The sequence below is a fragment of the Serinus canaria genome, chromosome 4 (genome assembly GCF_022539315.1).
Source record: "Serinus canaria isolate serCan28SL12 chromosome 4, serCan2020, whole genome shotgun sequence".
In the NCBI taxonomy this organism is placed as follows: domain Eukaryota; kingdom Metazoa; phylum Chordata; class Aves; order Passeriformes; family Fringillidae; genus Serinus; species Serinus canaria.
In genome coordinates this window covers 13644640-13664024 of record NC_066317.1, presented here as the reverse complement: position 1 = coordinate 13664024, position 19385 = coordinate 13644640, and the positions used below count along the sequence as shown (strand labels likewise).

The window sequence follows — 19385 nt, the reverse complement described above, 5'->3', positions numbered from 1 at the left end:
CCTTGCTACAACCTTTGTAGGACTTTCTTTTAATAAGCACAATATCAGGTGTTTGTGCTGAGGCAAGCAGAACCTGAAGCATCTTGAGATCATGGAAAGGGCTAATACAGGTGGAAGGACATGGAAGAATTAGTGGAGGACATGGAGAATCTTTTTTATCACAGTATGGAGGGTATGAAGATGAGAAAAGCATGAAGCTCCTCTTGTGAGCTCAGAAGTCATCTGGACCTGGTATTATTACAGTGCCGATTCATTAGAAATTAAGATAGCTACGGGAAAAAAATAGTTAGAAACCTATCTTATAAATAGACTTAATGACTCGAAGTCATTTACAACCACTAATACATCACCTAGTCAACTCAGTTAGCCTCATATTAAAATTAATTTATCAGACATCCACAATATCCAATTAGCTGCAAATCAATAGGTTTACTTTACAAGAATTTATTGATCCACAAAGTAGGTTTTTCTCCTGAAATGACAATTATAAGTCCTTAAATTAGTTGGTCTAAGTTACAGCTCCTTGTAAATACTTAAGGCAGCTGCCTATAATCAAAACAATTCTGTTTGCCTTTACAGATTAGAATTATAATAAATATCAGAATATCCCTATCTAGCTGAAAAGAAGTGAAATTCACTTAATGAAAAAAAAAAAAAAAAAGATACAGCCTATTTGTCATTTCAGTTTCATTTCCTATTTCCAGGATTTAATTCAGCTTTTTTTAGGATTTCTAGATTGCAGTGAAGGGTGAGTAAGTAGGTACTTTTCTCATTCTGGTCACAACTTATGAGCAAACACATCTGCTGAAAACAGTGCCTCCGATTCTCCTGTGCAACAATTTCCTCTGCCTGTAACTCTGAATCTTTTCTCAATTACAGAGGTCTGAGCTCACAGGTGAAAATGCAATTACACACCGGCAGCACTTAAAAGGAGATCTATGGAGAGGAGTGGTCAGTCTGAGGACTGACCACCATCCAGCTATAGGTGCAGGCCAGCTCCAGTGGGGTCCCATGGACAGAAGTCGAGGCTGGAATGCCCTGGGCACCTTTTTTCATTCCCTTCTGGCTCAGAAATATCTGATTGTTCATCCCTAAGCTGCCCAGTGATGTGAACCACAGGACAGAATATGGTGGCAACTGGAAGATTCGCTTCAAAAGAACATTTCTGATCCAAATAAAAATGTAAACAAAACCTACAAACTCTGTTATTAGCCTTCTGCACCCAGTTAACTCCTGTTTATGTTAGAAAAGAAATGCAGGACAATTTGCAGACCCATAATAGATACATTTTGATTCCAGAAATAAAAAAAAAAAAGTAAATCAGCAACTCAGTTTTTTACTTCTATTTCTATACACATTAGCTCCTCTGACTTTTCTCCCTTTTTAAAATAACATGTCCATACAAAGGACACTCATCCTTTTTGCTTCTTCCACCAAATGGGTTTAATATGAAGTGAGTAACCATTCTTTATCTCATTATCTGCATGTGCAGTTTGAAGTTGTCATTACTGCATATTTAATCATTCAAAGTTTTCAATGCCCAATCTCCTTTTTTTTTACTGTCAAATCTCCAGAAACATAAATTCCAAGCAGTCCCAAGAATCAGAAAGGTTAGTTGGGAAACAAATGCAAATCAAATGCATTGTTTCACTGCAACATTATCTTATGTCATTAGTTGGCAGCAGTCATAAAGCTCTGGACCACTTCCAACATTTACTTCCATACACTGAGCAGAAGCTGACATGTCTAACCCCCCACACTTTGTTCATCTTCCAGCTACTTTACATGGATTCAGATTAAAAATAAGGATTTAAAAATCCTAATTGCATCAACTGGAATCATTCTCTTTTACCACTGCGTAGCTGAAGGAAGAGTATGGTAAAGCTGTGTAAGGTTTGTAGAGCTAATTCTGCAGCAATGTGGGTTTATTTGATGGATTTTCCAGCAGGACAGCCTGCAACAAAGGTTCAATGCAGAATCTCGACAAGCTAGTCATGTTTATTAACTTTTTCTAATCCTTAAAGAATATTTATTGGCCAATATTTGTTCTTAATTATTAACATTAGAAAGCCTTAGTGCTCAACACCGAACAAAATTAAAATGGAAATAACAAAACATGGTGCATGCTAAATCCAAGGAACTGGGCTACAATCCTTAGCTGGGGAGCAATCCTTAGGAAATGGGGGAAAATGACCTCCACTGCAGCATCCCTGAGTATTCTCTGCCTGCTGAGCTCAGGGTGCTCGGGGAGCTGCAGGAACGCAGTGGTCCAGAAGCATGCATCCCCTTCCCAGAAATGATGACATGTTCAATTTCTACCAAACCATAAAAAATAACAGACCTTGATCCTTAGAAACACCAAACATTAAATTATATTGTCTTCAAGTGGAATTCCTGAGTTTTTCCAGGAAGTTTCCCCACATCCCAGGATCCACATCTGCGCAAGGTTTTAGTTGTTTTGTTTTATTTTAATTTATCCAAGTGAGTTTGGAAGTTAACACAGCTATATCTAGCAAAGTAGCTCTGAAGAGACCATTAGAGGAAGAGCTTTCTAACCGTTCTAGCATACTGCACTCTCTAGCACAAATCTAATTTAGTTCAAAATAATGAAGCTGACAGCTCAGATAGTCTGCCTGGAAACTGTGCAAATTTCCCACCCACCTTCATTTGCAAGGTCCCTGGCGCTCCAGTCTTCAAAAACGCTGAAGTGCATGACAGGTTTCTAGAGACAAGTCTTCAGCAATGCTAAAAGTGAGATCTCCGACCTTTTGGAGAAGCCCATATTTGAACTCGTGCCTCCTGAGAGAATAGAAAGGCTGCTCTCACGATGCCTCAACCTTAAGGCACTTCCAGAAGTAATCTCTTTCCTGCTCCTAGTCTGAGGGCAGTGACTTAGATGAAACTTGACTATGAGACTGCATCCCACCTCCAGCACTGCTCCTGTCAGACGAGAGGCAGCGTTTGAGTGGGGAAAATGGTGAATCACCTGCAAAAGGCTGGAGAGGGACTTTTTACAAGGGCGCACGGCGATAGGACAATGGGTAATGGTCGTAACTGAAGGAGTTATATTAGGAATACCTAATTTAGATTTGGAAAAAATGCTCTACTTTGAAGGGTGGCAAGGCACTGGCACAGGCTATCCAGAGCAGCTGTGGATGCCCCATCCCTGGAAGTGTTTAAGGCCATGCTGGATGCGGCTCTGAGCAGCTTTGTCTGTTTGAAGGTGGGGTTGGACAATCTCTGTTGTTGCTTCCCAAGCCAACCCACTCTGTAAGAGTGAGGAGAGTCCCTTCCCCACTCAATTTCCCGCAGCAGCGCTGAGGGAGAGCTAAAGACACAAACACAATTGATTTTTCAAGGTGAGACGCTGCCAGAGTAAACCGGGGCTCGCCGGTTGTGAAACCACACTTCCAAAGGGCTCGGGGAGCGCAGGTCTCGCTGAGGACAGGGCAGGTGCCGTGACGCCCTCCCAGGCACACGCACCCGGCTCCTTGCGCAAGCCGCGGATGCGGGGCTGGGGCAGCGCCGGCTCCCTGCGCCCTGCTCCCTCCAGCCACGCTCGGCGCCTGCCCCTTCCCTGCGCGGCCTGGAGCTGCCAGAGAGAGGCAAAGCACCAGGTAAAAGCGTATGAAGCAGAGCAGCGCCTTGCTCGGTAACTGCTGCCATCTCCACGGGGCACCCCCGAGCCAAGACTGGGACAGCTCCCGTGCGCCATCCTGACCCTCTGAGCCAGGTACAGAGAGGAGGTGGTGAGCAAAAGAAATTCAGTGCAAAGGACTGCACTGTGATCTTAGTACAACACAGGATTCAGAAAAGCATTGCCAAAAATGCTGGCAAGACCCTACAGTTCTCAGCAGCTAGGAGAGGCAAAATCCTGGTCAGGACAAACTACTTAATTCCCCATTCTGCTCTCAGATTAAAAGTTCTCAGACCACTGATAGATTACACTGCCCAAAATAAACCTCTAAAATACTGCTTTGTTTTGTGGACTTAAGGCTGAACATGCACCCAAAAAGGTCATACATACACAAAAATAAAGAATTAAGATATTCCCACAAATCCAAAAGATTCAGAAAGCAATATTAAAGTTTTTTAATTTCTTTTTTGGTTTGTTTTTTTTTTTTTTTTTTCCAAAGACCTAATTACTATAGAATTGGTTTATAAAGTTGCCACTTTTTGGAGTAACACCTTTCAAAAGCAGATATGCAATGAAAAGCACAATAGAAAAGACCCATGTACTCAGCAAAAATTTTAGCCTGAAAGCTCATTCAAAACAGTTATTTCTACTTCCAGATGCAAGTGGAAAGTATTGTTTAGGAGAGAGGATGGAAATGAGCAAAGTGATAGAAAAAATGTCAGAAACATTCATCAATTAGTCTGAAATTTGCTTTTTAACCTTAGGGCTGTAACTCTTTGATCTATTATTATCACTAACAATCAGCAGCATATCCATGCATCTTATAAGGAGCATACAAATTCCTATATGCCATTTTATGTAGTATCCACAAATACTGGATTCTGTTTCTGCTCAGAGGTTCTAACTAAAATCTACTTTTATTTTTTTTTCCTTTTAAAAAAATAGCATTACATATTAACTCCAACTAACCCTAATTCCAAATACGAAATTTAAGCTATCAGCTTGTTCATGAAGCCAATATGCAGCTTAGAGATCACAGATTTGGAGAAATTTAATTTAGCAACCAGCTAACAAGCCACTCTAATGTAATTGCAGGTGCTTAATTCACTGTTTAAGATAAAAAATAAAATTTAAGTTATTTCATGAGTGAGAACTTCTGCTATAACATAACTCAGTAAAGAAATGGCATCTTGCAAAAATACTTGTTCACATACTGAATAGATACAAACAGTGTTACTTATACTTTTAAGAATCCAGAATCAACAGCATGGATTTGGTTTTCTGCACTTTTTCTGTTGTTTTGGGAGAGGGTTTCAGGAGATTGGGGTGGGATGGTGGGGGGGGTGGTGGTGTTGTTTTATGTGTTTTGAATCTTTCAGCACTGTTTGATATTAGCAAAACAGAGAAAGAGAACCCTTCATAAAACACACCGTTAAGCTCTGATAAACCACATTAATAAACCTCACTGCAAAACAAAACAAAAACAAACAAAAAAACCCCCCAATTCCAAACAAGGTCACAAAGTCTCCCATTTAAAGAGACCATTTATTTGAAAATTTTGCCCTGAAAGCAAACCAGCCCTCAAGGATTTTGTAAAATCCCAGGGTCCCTGAAGAGAAAGACCTGGATGCAAAGAAATCCTGTCTCCAAGTCCGAGGAGGGAGTGTCTCCTCCTACACAAGCCCTGCAGAGAAGGGGAGATGTTGCTGCTCCTCTTGCCAGCAGTGGTACTGGAGCAGGCTACACTGGGAACTGCTGCCATGGATAAACAGGCACTTCCTGACCTGGGAGCTCTTCCCTGCAGCCTAAGCCAAAAAAGTGTGCCTTCCTCCAAGGTCAGCCTGACTCCTCCAGCAGCAACCCCGAGGCTGCTCCAGCAGGAGAGGGCAGTTGGAGAGCCCACCAGACGGTGACCTTCTGCTGCGGGTGACACAAGTAGGGCAGCGAGCAGTCACATCATGCCATGGTCTATTTAGGGTGCATTCAGACGTGCCCAATAACACTGCGAGAACCTGGTCCACTGCACCCAATGGAAATACTGCTGCTTTTTTCTTCCTCTCCACAGATCTCTCACTCAGAGGAGACTGCAACCAAAGTAATTCATATGCTGAGCACCAGGCACTGTGTAGCAACCAGCTGCATGTGAAAACTGATAAAAGTACTAAACTTAGATGGATTTAATACCTGTTTTTCACACACTCTTTTTAGTTTCCTCATTGGACCGTTTTCATCGCTCTTAGACAGCCATATTTTAAGACACATTTGCCAGAGAACAAGTTATGGTTCTATATTCATCCTTAACTGTGGTATTTTCTGACCTCCAAGATCTTAAATCTCAAATCACAGCACTTCATTGTTCCAAGAAGTTTTGATCAAAACAAGTCCATTATTAACTCCATCTCCTACAACTCTGTTCAAAGACTCAATACATCCAATTGAAAAAGAGAAAATGCCTTAAAACTACGTCCTGAGAATACCAGCGTTAGGATTATGGCTCGACAATATATTATCTTTCAGGAGAAAGGTGCACTTGGGATATTACACAGGCTCCACTCCCTTTCCATCCCTTCAGTTTGTTCTCGTGTCCATATCACATCACACTGCTCACCAAGTTTCACTGTCCTGTTGGTTCTTCCAGCTTCAGAGTGGACTGGATCAGGAACGCAATCTTGCTCTCACACACGACAAGCCCAATCAGAAGGCAAAGCCAGAATCAGAGTAGACAAGGCATGGCCCAACAGAGTATTTTCACCACTGCAAATAATATATTGTTCAGCTACAAGTGACACCCAACAGCAGCCACTGCTCCAGCCTGGGATCAGCAAAGCACCAATAAGTACCTGGCAATCTGATTCAGCCAGGCAGAGCACTCCACAGCAGGTTGTAGCTCCATTAATGTTAAGTGCTGGTTGAGTAAGGACAGGTTATTGAACCACAGCTTAACAATTTACTCCCTCTGCAGACAACAAGAGTACTGCACGAGCACTGCATCTGCTGCAGCAATCCCTGGGCTCGCCTGCCTTGCTGCAACACACATCTCATAAAACAGGATGGAAACATTTCTAATACAGTTCATACTTTTCTGTCTTCCAGTCATGAAAACGGACTGAACCATACTGTCGGAAAATGCGCGATCAAAATTTCTTCTGCTTGTTAAAAAATCCGTGCATTGAAGGTGACCCCACCTTCCTGTTTTTCAGAAAACCATCAAAACAAGATTATCAGAGTGAGATTCCATATCATCAGAAGTGATACAAAAACTAGGCAGCTATTAGCTAGTATCAGAATTAAACATGGCAAACTGATTTCCAACAGCCAAGTACTGCAAAGTTTAGTGGTATCAACCAGCAATTGAAACGTTTTGGAAAAGCACTTTATTTACCCCTGCACAAAGAAACAACCAGGCCCTGGATCCTGGCACCCAGCTTGACAACAGAGCTCTTATATCCCCAAATGGGGAAGACCCACCCAGCTCTGGAACACAATTTTCCATTAATGTGGACTTCCCTGTGCCACAGCACAGGAGGCAATGGATATGTATAATTTAAAGGGACAATAAGGCATTATTTGCATTCATATTTTAAGGGAAAATAGTTTATACAGACTTTGAACTTCTCAATAAAGAGCAATACAAAAACCCAACACCCTCACCAAAATAACAACAAAGAAAGCTGCAGAAAGTAAAAAGCTGTTCAATGCATGCTGGTATGCCCAAGGGAACCTTTCATCCTCCTGGGCTGACATATTAATACACACTTCTAATTTCTTTAGCGAGAAATAAAGAATATAGCTGAGCAGAGGTCTCAGCTATGTCAAGACTACACCCAAAGCTGCATTAAAAAGACACAAAATTATACAAGAACCTTCAAAACCAAGTATACCTTCTCAAATTGAAATAAAGGAAAAATAAAGATTTGAGGCTATGGTTCCACGGTATTAAAGAATCATTTCTGAAAAAGGCTGGCACAGTAAATTTTTGGGAAGATGAAAGGGAATATAGTCCTGCCAAGCATAGAGAATATTTTAACAGCACAGTCCTTTTCTCATAAAGTCCATCAGCAAACAGAGGTCAAGGCTATTCATAAATTCTAAAAATAATATTTACCAGACCTTTATCTTTCTGGCAGGTATAATTCTGATAAGTGACTATTCTAGATAATATTTAACATAAAAGTTTATTTACAAAAATACTTGCAATAGCCTGAAATCAGATTTTAACCAGAATCAGTTCAAGCCAGTAAAGGCTACAGGTAAATCAGGATCATGTTGTTGGGCTGCTTTCTGGTTTTGGGTTGGGTGGGATGGCTTTTTTGGGCGGCTTTTTCAAGTAGGGTCTAAGAAATAAATACTGACACATGTGAATGGCTCAGGAACAGACAGGGATAAGTCATTCCTAAAATACTATCAATGTCTGATCAAAAATTTATTGAAACACTATTATAGATAAACATATGCAATTAATATTAAAACACTAAACCTTCTGAATAGCACATCAAACTCTGTGAATTCCTCCCACACTGGATTACGCCAGTGGAATTGCCAGGAAGAAATGACAGTAGGAGGGAGTATCAACCCTCTGTTTCCACCACAAGCACTGAGAAAAGCGAGTACACGTGTGGACATACATGAGTTAATATGGAAATTAGAGGGAAAAGGCACGTTTGCACAAGAAGCTTTAGGTAAGAGCTAATGCAGCAGAAGGTCATCCTCCTCGATTTTTACTGTTGCTTTAAGCAACCATGACATTTTCTTAGGCCATTTTGAAAATCACATAATTGGCATGATCATAGGGCTTAGGCTAGCACCCCAATTCAGACAAGCACTGATCACCTTATAGTGAAATCCTCTGTGGATTCTTTGTGTAGGTTTTCATCAATAACATCACACAATTGCCTATACCTTCTTTTTCAAGCCCACTTAGCTATTATTTAGTTTAGAAACCAGTATTTCTTAGAAAGGCCATTTGTGGAAGGAGGAATCTATACACACAACCAGATAAGTATGATTCACCCTTTATTAAAAATTACAAATGTAAAATCTTTCAAAAAAAAAGACATGTTCTGCATGTGTATTAGCAGAAGAAAAATATTTAAAAGGGAATAAGGCAATTTGGTTTTCCTTAAGAGGCTCTCATTCCCCAAACACCAAAAGCTGCAATGTTATAAAAAAGTTACTATCAACTAACTTAAAAAGAACCATAACTGTGCACATCTAATAAAAGTAACTGAAGGAGAAAAAGAGAAATGTTCTAGTTGGCAGTGGGTGATTGGCACAGTCAACAAGGCAGCAAGGCATTTTAAATGCCTCAACTATGGCTATTAGATACTACCACTGATTCAAGAAAGGGAACACTCTAATATGATTTTTTTTTAAGAGCAATATTCTTAAGATTCATTATAAAGATGAAAAGTCAAAGTCATCTTCTTTTGGCCATCCACTCCTTTTCACCATGTAAGCTGCAGGTCTGAGGCAGTTCAGAAAGGGTATGACATCAAGAGTCAGAAAATAATGCTGCTATGCTGGTCATCTACTGGCTTTAGAGAGCCATGTAGCCTATTTTTCCCTTCACCTTATTCTCTGCTTGCAGCCGTTTATATTGCAAGCCAAAAAAAAAGACCAAGACTTAGAATACTGGAAACTTCAAAATATTGCAAACTTTGAAGGGTTAATCACATGCTGGAAAAGTCTGCAAAATGTGTGATGCCGGATATGATTGACACATCAGAAAAAAAAACCTGACTGGAAACAGCAAGGATCTGGTTTAGAGGACAGAGGTGTGATGCTGCTGTTCTGATGACACGAAGGAAGAGGTATTTTGCAATCCCCATGCCACATGGATATGGGACAGCTGAAACCAACCTTGCTTGGGATGTTGGGTCTGGCACGGTTTTAAGCTATGTGTGTTTTATTACAACACCTCAGAGCACCAACTAATTTGAGCATGATTTCCTCTGTTCTAGCTGCAAGACAGCACAGAAACAAAGAGAAGAATAAAGATCAGCCTGAGGTTCAATAGCGAGGCTGAGCTTTCACATGTGTGACATCTTATGAGATTCTACATGTGAGACATCTTATGTGGAGTCTTTATGACTTGTCCCACCAGCAGACAAATATCTCAGCAGGCACCTCTGCACTCAAATCTGCACTGCCTAAAAGATCTCTACATGAATTTACCTTGAAAATTTTAAGGGCTTTGCACAGGTCCCTGGCTGCACTGTTGGCATATAGCCATCACCAGCCATTTAACATGGAGTTAAATAATGGGGTTGAGTTCTGAGATTTCAAATGATGACACATGTCCTAATCTGGAGTACAGATCAGGATGCCTGGAGTGTCGCAACCCTGCAGCAGATCTCCATCACCTGAACAGAATTTCACACATAACAGCTCTGAGGACTAAACATTTCAGAATTCCAATCCTGCAGAGTGGCAACTACACTCACCTGCAAATCCTACAGAGATACCAGCTTGGAGAACAAAGACTTGGAAAGTGAACCCAGCCTGTGTCATCATCGAATCTGATTGCATTTACTGATCTAGAGCTACATTGGACTGATGTCAGATCAGGAGACTCCTTTGAAAGTCTTATAAGAAACTGTCACTCCAAACACAACTATTGATGACAACCTTGCTCCTTCCTGCATTATTTCCTTGTTTATTGTCCCTGCAATGGATGACAGCCTTGACTTAGTGCAAGCATTCAGTCACACAAGAGTTCTCACAGCCGGCAGGAGCTACCTGTCCAAGCAACAGTGCTCAACCACAAAGGCAGTAAAATAGTGGGTCTTTGTATTCAGGCATTCCACCAGTCTTCTGGTGAACTTTTCTCACTATATAAATAATACAATTTATGAACATTTCATCAGGTAAAATAACTAAGGAACAGAGACTGCATCTTCCTTAATCCAAGAAAGTACATTTAAGCCAAGACTGGAGGTAAAAAATATTCAGCTACATGCAAAGTTCAACATGATGACAGGATACAGCCCTTTTAAGTTGAGTATATTAAAAAGCGCATTCTTTTTCAAGACCGTATCAGAAATGGCCAAAGAAAAAGTGAAGTATGGCCTACAAAATGATAGAGAGATTGTATCAGCGCTGGACAGAACAGAGAGTAAAATGGAAACAGGTTTTGGGTTTTTTTTCTCCTTATAGGTAGATAGGCTGATTTCCCTCCTGAAAAGTACCACTGTTTTAGATATTATGTTCTTCACTGCAACACTATTTTCAGAAATCTGTAGTATCACACAAATATGGAAAACACCACGCATCCTTCTAACCCCACGCCAAGAATAAGGCAGATGCTTCATTCACTGAGGGCAGCTGCATAGCTCGTGATGAGCAAGAAAAACCACTTGAGAAAGGCAAATGCCAATCTGTCACTGGCTATTTGAGCTTTGGCACAAGCCTTTGGTAAGCCTGCTGGGTACACGGGTATGCTGTGCAACCATTTGAACTCAGTCATGCTGTCAGAGGTGCTTCAGAACATGTACTATTGACTCTGCAACTAAACAAATGGTTTAGGAAAGTAGGCATCCCTCACGTGATACAAGGACACCTGCTTGAGGAAGGACGTGCTGCCACAGATCAGCCAAAGATCAGCCAAGAAAGCCAAATTCAGATGGCACTTGCTCATTTCTCTTCCACCAAAAGTGAGGGGATCAGTTTATCCATTTCTCCCTTTCAAATGCATCAAGTTTTAACAGCTCTCCTCCTTCTGGAGGCATTTTTCTATATATATAAACCAAATGTTCCTACAGTTAAAATACAGAAATAATATGTTGCCACAGGCTTGTAACGTTGTTTTTTAAACTTAACCAGTTAAAGTCCAGTGCAAAGACAGAACTATGCTTCTTCACAAAAACAGATTCCTGACACTACCATTTTCTTATCCTCATCTCAACATTTCATCTGAGGTACCACACATTCAAGCACTAGCTAAGAAAAAAAATAACCATTATAGGACACAAGAGAGCAATTTTGCTAAGCTCTCATTATAGGAAAAACAACATTTGTAGTAGTAAGAGCTCATAAACATACTAAAGCCATACCTTCAAACCTAATAATAACAGAATACAATATGTTCTTCTTAAATATTAAAGCCAGCACTTTGCTTTCATTAAAGGCAGAGTAAAATACAGCAAGATAGCCACAAATCTAAAATTAATGGAAATTCAAACAAAGAACTATGCATCAGACTGAGAAGTACCACCGTGGTCCTCATTTTAATTCATGTCTTGTTTGTTTAGTGCAGGGGAAGAAAGAAAAAAATAAGGAGATTTAAAAAAAAAAAGGCAATTTGCCAGCTCACCTGGACACATTTTCTGGAATGTACTCTAGAACTGGATACCCATCACTTCTTCTGGATGCCAACTCTGAATGCGACTTCCAGGTCTCCACGAGCGTGCTGACAGCAGGGAAGGAGCTCAAGTGCTGAAATGTCTGCTCTCGAGCAACCGGCCGCGACAAGGATATTGTGCCCTGGGCGCCGATCCTGTAGTGAAATGACTGTCCACCTGAATTTACACCCACAATGGCAGAGGAGGGTATACTGTTCTCTTGGTAATAGCTGCCATCATCAGGCTCCTGCTTAATCCCCACACGTAGGCCTGGATTTGGAAAACCGCTACCTTCACAATTTCCATCAAATGAAGAAACAGGTGGTCCTAAAATCCCAGAAAGAGAGTAATAGTCTTTGTCATCCATAAAAGAAAAATACGAGCCATCTGTAAATGGGAAAGGATTTACTGTTTGATTCCCTTTAAAGGAGGCACCAGAACAAGGATGTTTGGCAGACTCTTGCTTCACTGGTACTGGAAAGGGGGAATCGGAGTTTATTTTGCTGCTGCTGTCGCCGATGCAGGCGCTGCCAAAGGACCCGTCTGGCTCGGGCTTTATGAACTGAACAAGGTTCATCTGGCTGCTGTTGGAGATGGCGTTCTCCATTTCCTCCATCTTAGGAAACGTGAGTTCTTGAGCACCCTTATCTTTTGTTTCTGGACTAGGAACGGTATCTTGGCTTCTGCTAGGCCCCACTGGCGTGCCGGAAGGCGGGAACCCTATGGAGTTGTTTACGGGGCTACAGATGGCTGATCCCACAGTGCTAACTGCTGGACTAGAACGTGTGGACCTATTATTGGCATTGGAAGGGCTGGCAATGGAGCTCCTGGAGTTCAGGTTTGCAGGACTGGACACAGAAGATCGCATAGTGACATTGTTGGGACTGGAGACGGGAGATTTCACGCTGCAGTGGCTGGGAGGACTGGAGATCGGCGACTTCATGCTACTGATAGGGCTGGAAAGTGGAGAGCCAACATTGCTGACATGCGCGGGGCTGTGCAACATGGAGCCCCGGCTCTCAACGTTGGGCGAGCGCGACAGAGGGGTGCCCTGCCCCATGGGGCTGTGCATGGCAAAGTTCCCAAAGCTAGCGGTAGTTGAGGACATGGAGTTAACTCCCGCAGGACTACATACTGAAGAGGCCATGTTCTGAGGGCTGCAGCCCGAGGGGCTTTTCTCTTGACACATGATAGGGCTTTTGACAATCGTGTGCATGGCACCGCCGTTCACAGCGCTCCCAGAGTCCGACATCAAAGACCTCAAGGGCCTGCTGGCGCTGTGGAGGGGAGAGGAGCAATGGCCGTTCTCCTTGTAGAGCTTCACCAGCTGCTCCACATTCTGGTAGATCTTTCCTGGGCTCCCCTGGTTTTGCTGATCGTAGTGGTAATCGGCATCTCGTATCGAATCCATATACAAACCCATGGATTCGGCCACCGTTGCCGACAGCTCCTTGGACTCTGTTTCGGTTTTGATGTCAGAGCGCAGGAGACCAGGCTGGCTGTTGTCTTGCTGCAGGCAGGAGAGTAGCTCAGGTTTTTCTTTGCCGTTTCCTTGAGCACTGCTGTTTGCGAAAGTGCCGGCGGCGCAGCTGACGTTTACAATCTCCATGTAGTTACTGTCATCAGTCTGCTCTCCAGCACCTATGGAAGAATACTCCACAGACTGAGAAACTTGACCCCACCGTCTCTCCATATCTAAGCCTTCTGGGTAGCTGTGGTATCCTTTTGTCTCCATAACTAGCAAAGACATATATAAAAAAGTAAAATTAATGACAGGACAGTGTGACTTCCTAAGGAAATTTCCTAATTTCCTAAGGAAACAAGGCGTATCCGCTTTCTCTGTCTATCCTCCTCTCTCTCTCTGCCTGCCAGTCCCATTTCCCTGCTCCATCCATCATCTCTCAACCATTTGTCCAATTTCAATCAAACCGAGGGAAAGGTCTCATGGATATGACAGCCCTATGGGCTGAGGGAGAAAACAGCTCAGCAGTTAGGAAACACCCAAATTAGTGCTCCCAGCCCTGCCCCAAAAGGAATGGCTTGGCAATGTCAGCAAACCGCCCACCCTCGCTGGCCATAACCCCATGATCAGTGCACGCTGCACCAGGGGCTGTCCCTCAGCTAAAAAAGGGAAAGGGGAGTAAGGATCCAGAGAGGTCCTGAAAGGACATGCTGGTGGCAGGCAGGATGAAAACCCTGTGGAAATTGCTCATTCCAGCTCTGCTCCTCCAAGGACCTTCCACTGCCATGTCACAGGGACAACAAAGCAAGGGAGACTGCTGTTTTAAGGGGATTTCTCTTCACCCTCACCATTCAATGTAACATAGGATGCTTTAGAAGGAACCAGTGGTTCTGAGGGTCTGGGAGCTGACTCACCCCTTCCCAACTACACAAACTTCTCATACAACCTCCCAAGGAGACATGAAGGTGTGGGGAGACAAGTAGGACAGCAGATCAGCAGGAAACACTTCTGCCACAGAGGAAGGGGATCAGACTAGGTGGGAATGCACGGCTATTAAACGGATCCATAACTCTGCCAACTCTGCAAACTTCCATGGCAGCCAGCAAGAGGAATATATTAAGAAAAGCAAACCTTGTTTTAATATGGACCCTAAAAAAACCCCTCCCATCCCACACGCCACTTTCTCTAGGTAAGGAACAAAATGCATGATCCAGTCTCTAACAATCTGAAAACCACATATAAGTAACAACAATTTCTTATTTTTAAAGGATTTGGCTCATAGTATCATTAGAACTGCAAAAACTCAAGTACCAACAGTTACAATATCAAAATTATGCAAATATTTTTTCCTTTCAGAATGTATTAATTTTCCAATATTTAATTTAGTGTTCAACCCCTTTACTTAACACTACTTAACTAAGCTATTTTATGCAAAATAATAAAACAAAAAAACATACACTGAATGACTTGAATACTTCTTTGCCCTTACTTAATTGGAACTATAGCCCAATGCTTACATTTTCCTCAAGCACAAATTTTATTAGAACCTAGAATTATGTGTCTCACATCATCATGTATATTAAATCACATTCCTATAGTATAAAATTTTCAGACAGAAGTGCCTAATTCCATATAAAGTCACTCCCAGATAATCACCTACCCCTGATTTAAGTGCTGAGCAAGCCTAAATCCTAGAGAAATCAATTGCAGCTGTGAGTGACCCGCATTTCTGAAAACCAGGAAACTTAGTTAAGGCTTAAAATTAGGATGTAAGTTAATTTTAACTCTCAGAAACACCAGCAGAACCACTGCATGCCAGGAAATCTCTGATATAGGCCTAGCACTGCACCAGTGTTTGAGCTTCGTAGCGACTTCTCTCACGGCAGTAAAATTCAAACTTCAACTATAATCAATAGCCAAGCATACTCTGAAACTTCAGCGAATAAAAATCTGAGTCACATAAAGGAAAAGAAAGTAGAAAATGCAGTGATCCTGCACTTGCAAAGACGGGTAAATATATCCGAGAGGATCAAAAAGAAGCAGAGATTATTTGTGGCCTAATACAAGTTCAGTTTAAAATGAGAGCTATAAGTTAGGGAGAATGCAGCAGCAAACGGATTTTTTGGGAGTGATGGTTTCTGTCACCTCCAAGTGCCTCGGTGAATACCAGAACCAAATTAATAATCTCAGGGGTTACTGGTAGCATTAGGGTTTGGTTTTGTTCCTTTAGGCAGAAGTTATTACAACTTGACTAGCACATCTATCCACGGAATCCACACTTCACCTACTGCACACACATGCTTTTTTACTGACTTTCACTAAACAAATCTGACTGGGGGCTACAACATCCACGGACACCCACAACTAAAGCTCAGCAGTGTTACATACTGAAACTAAGATCATCTTTATCTGACACGTTACAAAAGCAAGATACATTGTGTGAACAGCAGCTTATCCAGACGCCCTCTCCGAAGAACTACGAAGACACTGCTAGCTGTGTATTTCACCCCAAACACATCAACAAACAGCCCTCCGCAGCACAAATCTCCGATCAATTAGGCATGAAACTAGTCTCGCAGCAACAGCCAAATAAAAAATCAAATGGTACCTGGTATCCCTGCAACCAAAAGGTCACCTAGATACGGGGAAATCTGAAGTAAGCCCAGTTTCAGAAAAAAAAAAAAAATAAATAAACTGGTGGCTCAAGCGGCCACCCGCTTCTTAATTCTCGGTGTTTGTAAACCAAATTTCCTTGAAGTTTCACTGTCTGCCAGCCACCCCGCTGACACAAGATTGCCCAGGGGACCTGAGTTTCATGGCTGGGCTGGGGTTTTCCCCCCCTTTCTCCAGGGTACCGGAGCGGCGCGGGCAGCCCCGGCACCGGCGCTGCCCCGGCACGGCCGCCCACGGACCGGAGCGGATCCCCGTCGCCGCGCGTTAACATCCACGCAGGCGGCGCGCACGCTGATTTCCCTATTTATCCTACGCTGCGAGGAGCATCACCGCAGCTCCCAGGGAGCAGCCACCGCTTTGCACCCCTGTCCCCCACGCCCCCCCCGCCAGCCTGCTTTCCCGCAGGTGCAGTCCGGGTTGTCACGCGTGGGGAAGCCCAGCAGTGCCCGGAAGCTCGCTCCCTCCCTTCCCTCCCTCCCAGGAGTCCGCGGGGGAGGGGGGATCCACAGCCCAAACCCGCTTTCGGCCGAGCCCTCCCCGCCGGCCCCCTCCTGCCGCCCGCCACACGAGCGATGCAGAAAAGCGCTTCTTCTCGTGCAAACGCCGCTCCCCACCCTTCGCGGCGGGCAGGGTCCGGGCCCCGCTGCCGAGCCCCCCGGCTCCCGCCACACCCCGCCAGCAGCACCTCCCTCCGCGGAGCGGGTCGCGGAGCGGTGCCCCCCCGGCCCGGCGCGGCCCGGCCCCGGTACCTGTTGCGGCGGGGCGAGCCCGAGCCCCGCGGCGCGGAGCGGAGCGCAGGGCGGCGCGGAGCGGCAGGGCGGGCGGCGCGGCTCCCCCGCCCCTCCCCCGCCTGCTCGCCCGCCCGAGGCGCGCCGCGCCGCCCGGTGACACGGAGCGGCACCCGGGAGGGGACGGGAAAAGGTGCCAAGTCCTTTAAAAACATGTCACATGCCCACATAAAGTTCAAGTTTACGTCCCGCCCGCCGCCCGCCGCGATTGGCGGGCGCGCCTCGGAGCGCGGCGCGGCCGGGGCCAGACGGGCGCGCCATTGGCTGCGCCGCGCCGTCACTCAACCGCCGGGCGACATGACTGATACAAAGTTGCTGCGACACAGCCTGGGAAACGCATCTCCTTAAAGCAGCAGGGACCTCACGGCCCCCGCGCTCCGCCCGCCCGCCCGCGGGGTCCCCGCGCACCGCCCCGGGCCCCTCCGGCGCGGCGGCGGCGCGGCGGCCCCGGGACCCCGCGCACAGGTGAGGTGCGCGGGGCGCGGCCGCCCCCGCCCGGTGCCCGCGCCGCGCCGGCGGCAGGGCCGGGCATCGTCTCTCCGCCGGCCCGGGGTTTCCGCCTGTCAGCGGCGCATGAATGCGCACCGTGCCGATGCAGCGGCGATTTAACAGGGAAATTTTAAAAAATTAATATAATTAGGTGGAGGGGGAAAAAGAAAAAGGAAAATGTACGGGTGTTAAAAAATAAGGAGCGGAGGAGCGACGGCGGCGGAGCGCAGGAGGGTTCAAGGACTCGTCCTCCGCTCCCCGCCGGGCTGGCTCCGCTCCGCGGCAGCCGCGCATCCCGCCGGGCGCCCCGCCCGCTGCCTCCCGCCAGCCAGAAGAGCCGCCGGAACGACCCCTGGCCCCGCGGTTGCTGCCACCTCCTATTCCCCAGTGTCCCCCTGGGTGCCTGCGTCCTGGCTGCAGGAATACCCATTTCCCAGTCAAGCCTTTAAAAAAAAAAAAAAAGAAAGAAAGAAAGGGAAAAAAGCCGCCGAGCAAACTTTCAGGCGATGCGCTCCCAACTCGCTCGCTAAATACCGCCCCCAGCCCCCAGGTGCGCCCCACGGCCCGGCGGGGACAGCTCCGTGGCCCCGCAGGGTGACAGCGGTACCCCCGGGAGCGGGGCGTGGGGCTGAGCCCACCGGGCAGCGGCAGCGCCGGGCACCGCGCACCTTCTCCCGCAATCGCCCGTGCGCGCCCGCAGGGACCCCGCGTGTGCTGCTGCGGGTTTGTATTCCAGAGTCACGGCGAAAGCGCCAACATCCCTAGGATTTGGGGTGTCACGTGCCCCTCTCGCTTTCCTATTCTGCCGAATATCGACCCACACTCACGGGCCGAGGCGGCGGCTCCCCGCGCCCGCGGCGCGACCCGCGGAGGAGCAGCCGCCACCACCGCCGCGCTTCCCCGCGGGCGCTGGCGAGCAATGGACGTGTCCTTCCCGCGAAGTTTTCACGGATGGGGACGGGACTAGCCGTGACCTGGATACGCCGGCCGGTGTGTCGGACACCCGCCCCGCTGCCCCCCGCGCCGCTGCTCGCCCCGCGCAAGGCTCCGCGCCGCACTCACTCACCTCCCCTAGGACATGGTGGCGCGGCGGGGGGAGGAGACGCGGCCCCCAGCTACTGGCAGCGAACCATCCGGGAGCCCGCACCGCCACCAAGGGTAGAATAAAAAAAAAAAAAAAAAAAAAAAGTACGCGGAGGAAGCACCGGGAGCGCGGCCGGGCGGCGGGAGGGAGCTGCGGCGGCAGGCGGTGGGGTGCCCGCGGCTCGGCTCGGCTCGGCGGACAGCTCCCACCATGGACGCCTAGGTGGGTGGGTGTTCCCGCGGGTCACACCCTCGCCCGCCGGCGGAGGGGAACGGGGGGTGGATCCAGCACCGGTGCGGGGGGAAGGGGGTTTTTGGGGGTGGGGGGGGAAAAGAAGAGGGGGCGGAGAGGGAGAGAGAGAGACACCCTCCAAAAAAAAAAAAAAATCAAAAAACAAACCCGAAAAAAAAAATCAAACTTATGTCATTCCAGGTAAAACTCCCATCTGCGCCACCAAGGAAGAGGAGGGAGGAGAGTGGCGAGGGTGTAAACTTTTTCCTCCCCCCCGCCCCCTCCGGTGCCGCCCGGCCCCTCGCAGCGCCCGGCGGCCGCGGCGCCCCCGCCGCCCCCTCCCGCGCCGCCCGCCCCGGCGGCTCCCGGCGGCTCCCGGCGCCGCGGGGTTTCTCACGCACGGAGCCCGCCGCCGCCGCGGTTCCTGGTTCGCGGAGCCGCCGGAGGAAGGGAAGGAGGGCGGGCGGCGGGGGAGGAGGAGTGTCTCCCCGTGCCCTTCCCCAGGCGGAGCGTCTCTCCCGGCCCTGGCGGCGGCGGCGGCGGCGGAACACCCCTCCCCTCCCCTCTCCGACCGCCCCGCTCGGCCCCCGGGCGGGCTGCGGGGAGCGAAGCGCCCCTGGACGGGATTGCGGGAGGAGGCTGCGCCTCCCCCCCTCCGCCGGGCCTGCGCCTTCCATCCCCC

The 19385-nt window shown here is 46.8% G+C and overlaps 1 protein-coding gene across 2 annotated transcripts in view; it reads right to left on the bottom strand.

Annotated features, from left to right (window-relative positions):
* Positions 1 to 18661, bottom strand: part of NR3C2 (nuclear receptor subfamily 3 group C member 2) — a 189777-nt gene extending 171116 nt beyond the window's left edge. The window contains exons 1-2 of one of the 2 annotated variants that reach the window (XM_050973779.1): positions 18455 to 18661; positions 11949 to 13713 (exon numbers count right to left, since the gene is read on the bottom strand). In XM_050973779.1, coding sequence (XP_050829736.1) covers positions 11949 to 13711 — 1763 coding nt within the window. In that variant the 5' untranslated portion in view covers positions 13712 to 13713; positions 18455 to 18661. Of the gene's footprint in view, positions 1 to 11948; positions 13727 to 18454 lie in introns of those variants that run through there. The other variant, XM_009101359.4, reaches the window with a different exon arrangement.
* Between the last annotated feature and the right edge of the window lie 724 nt (positions 18662 to 19385).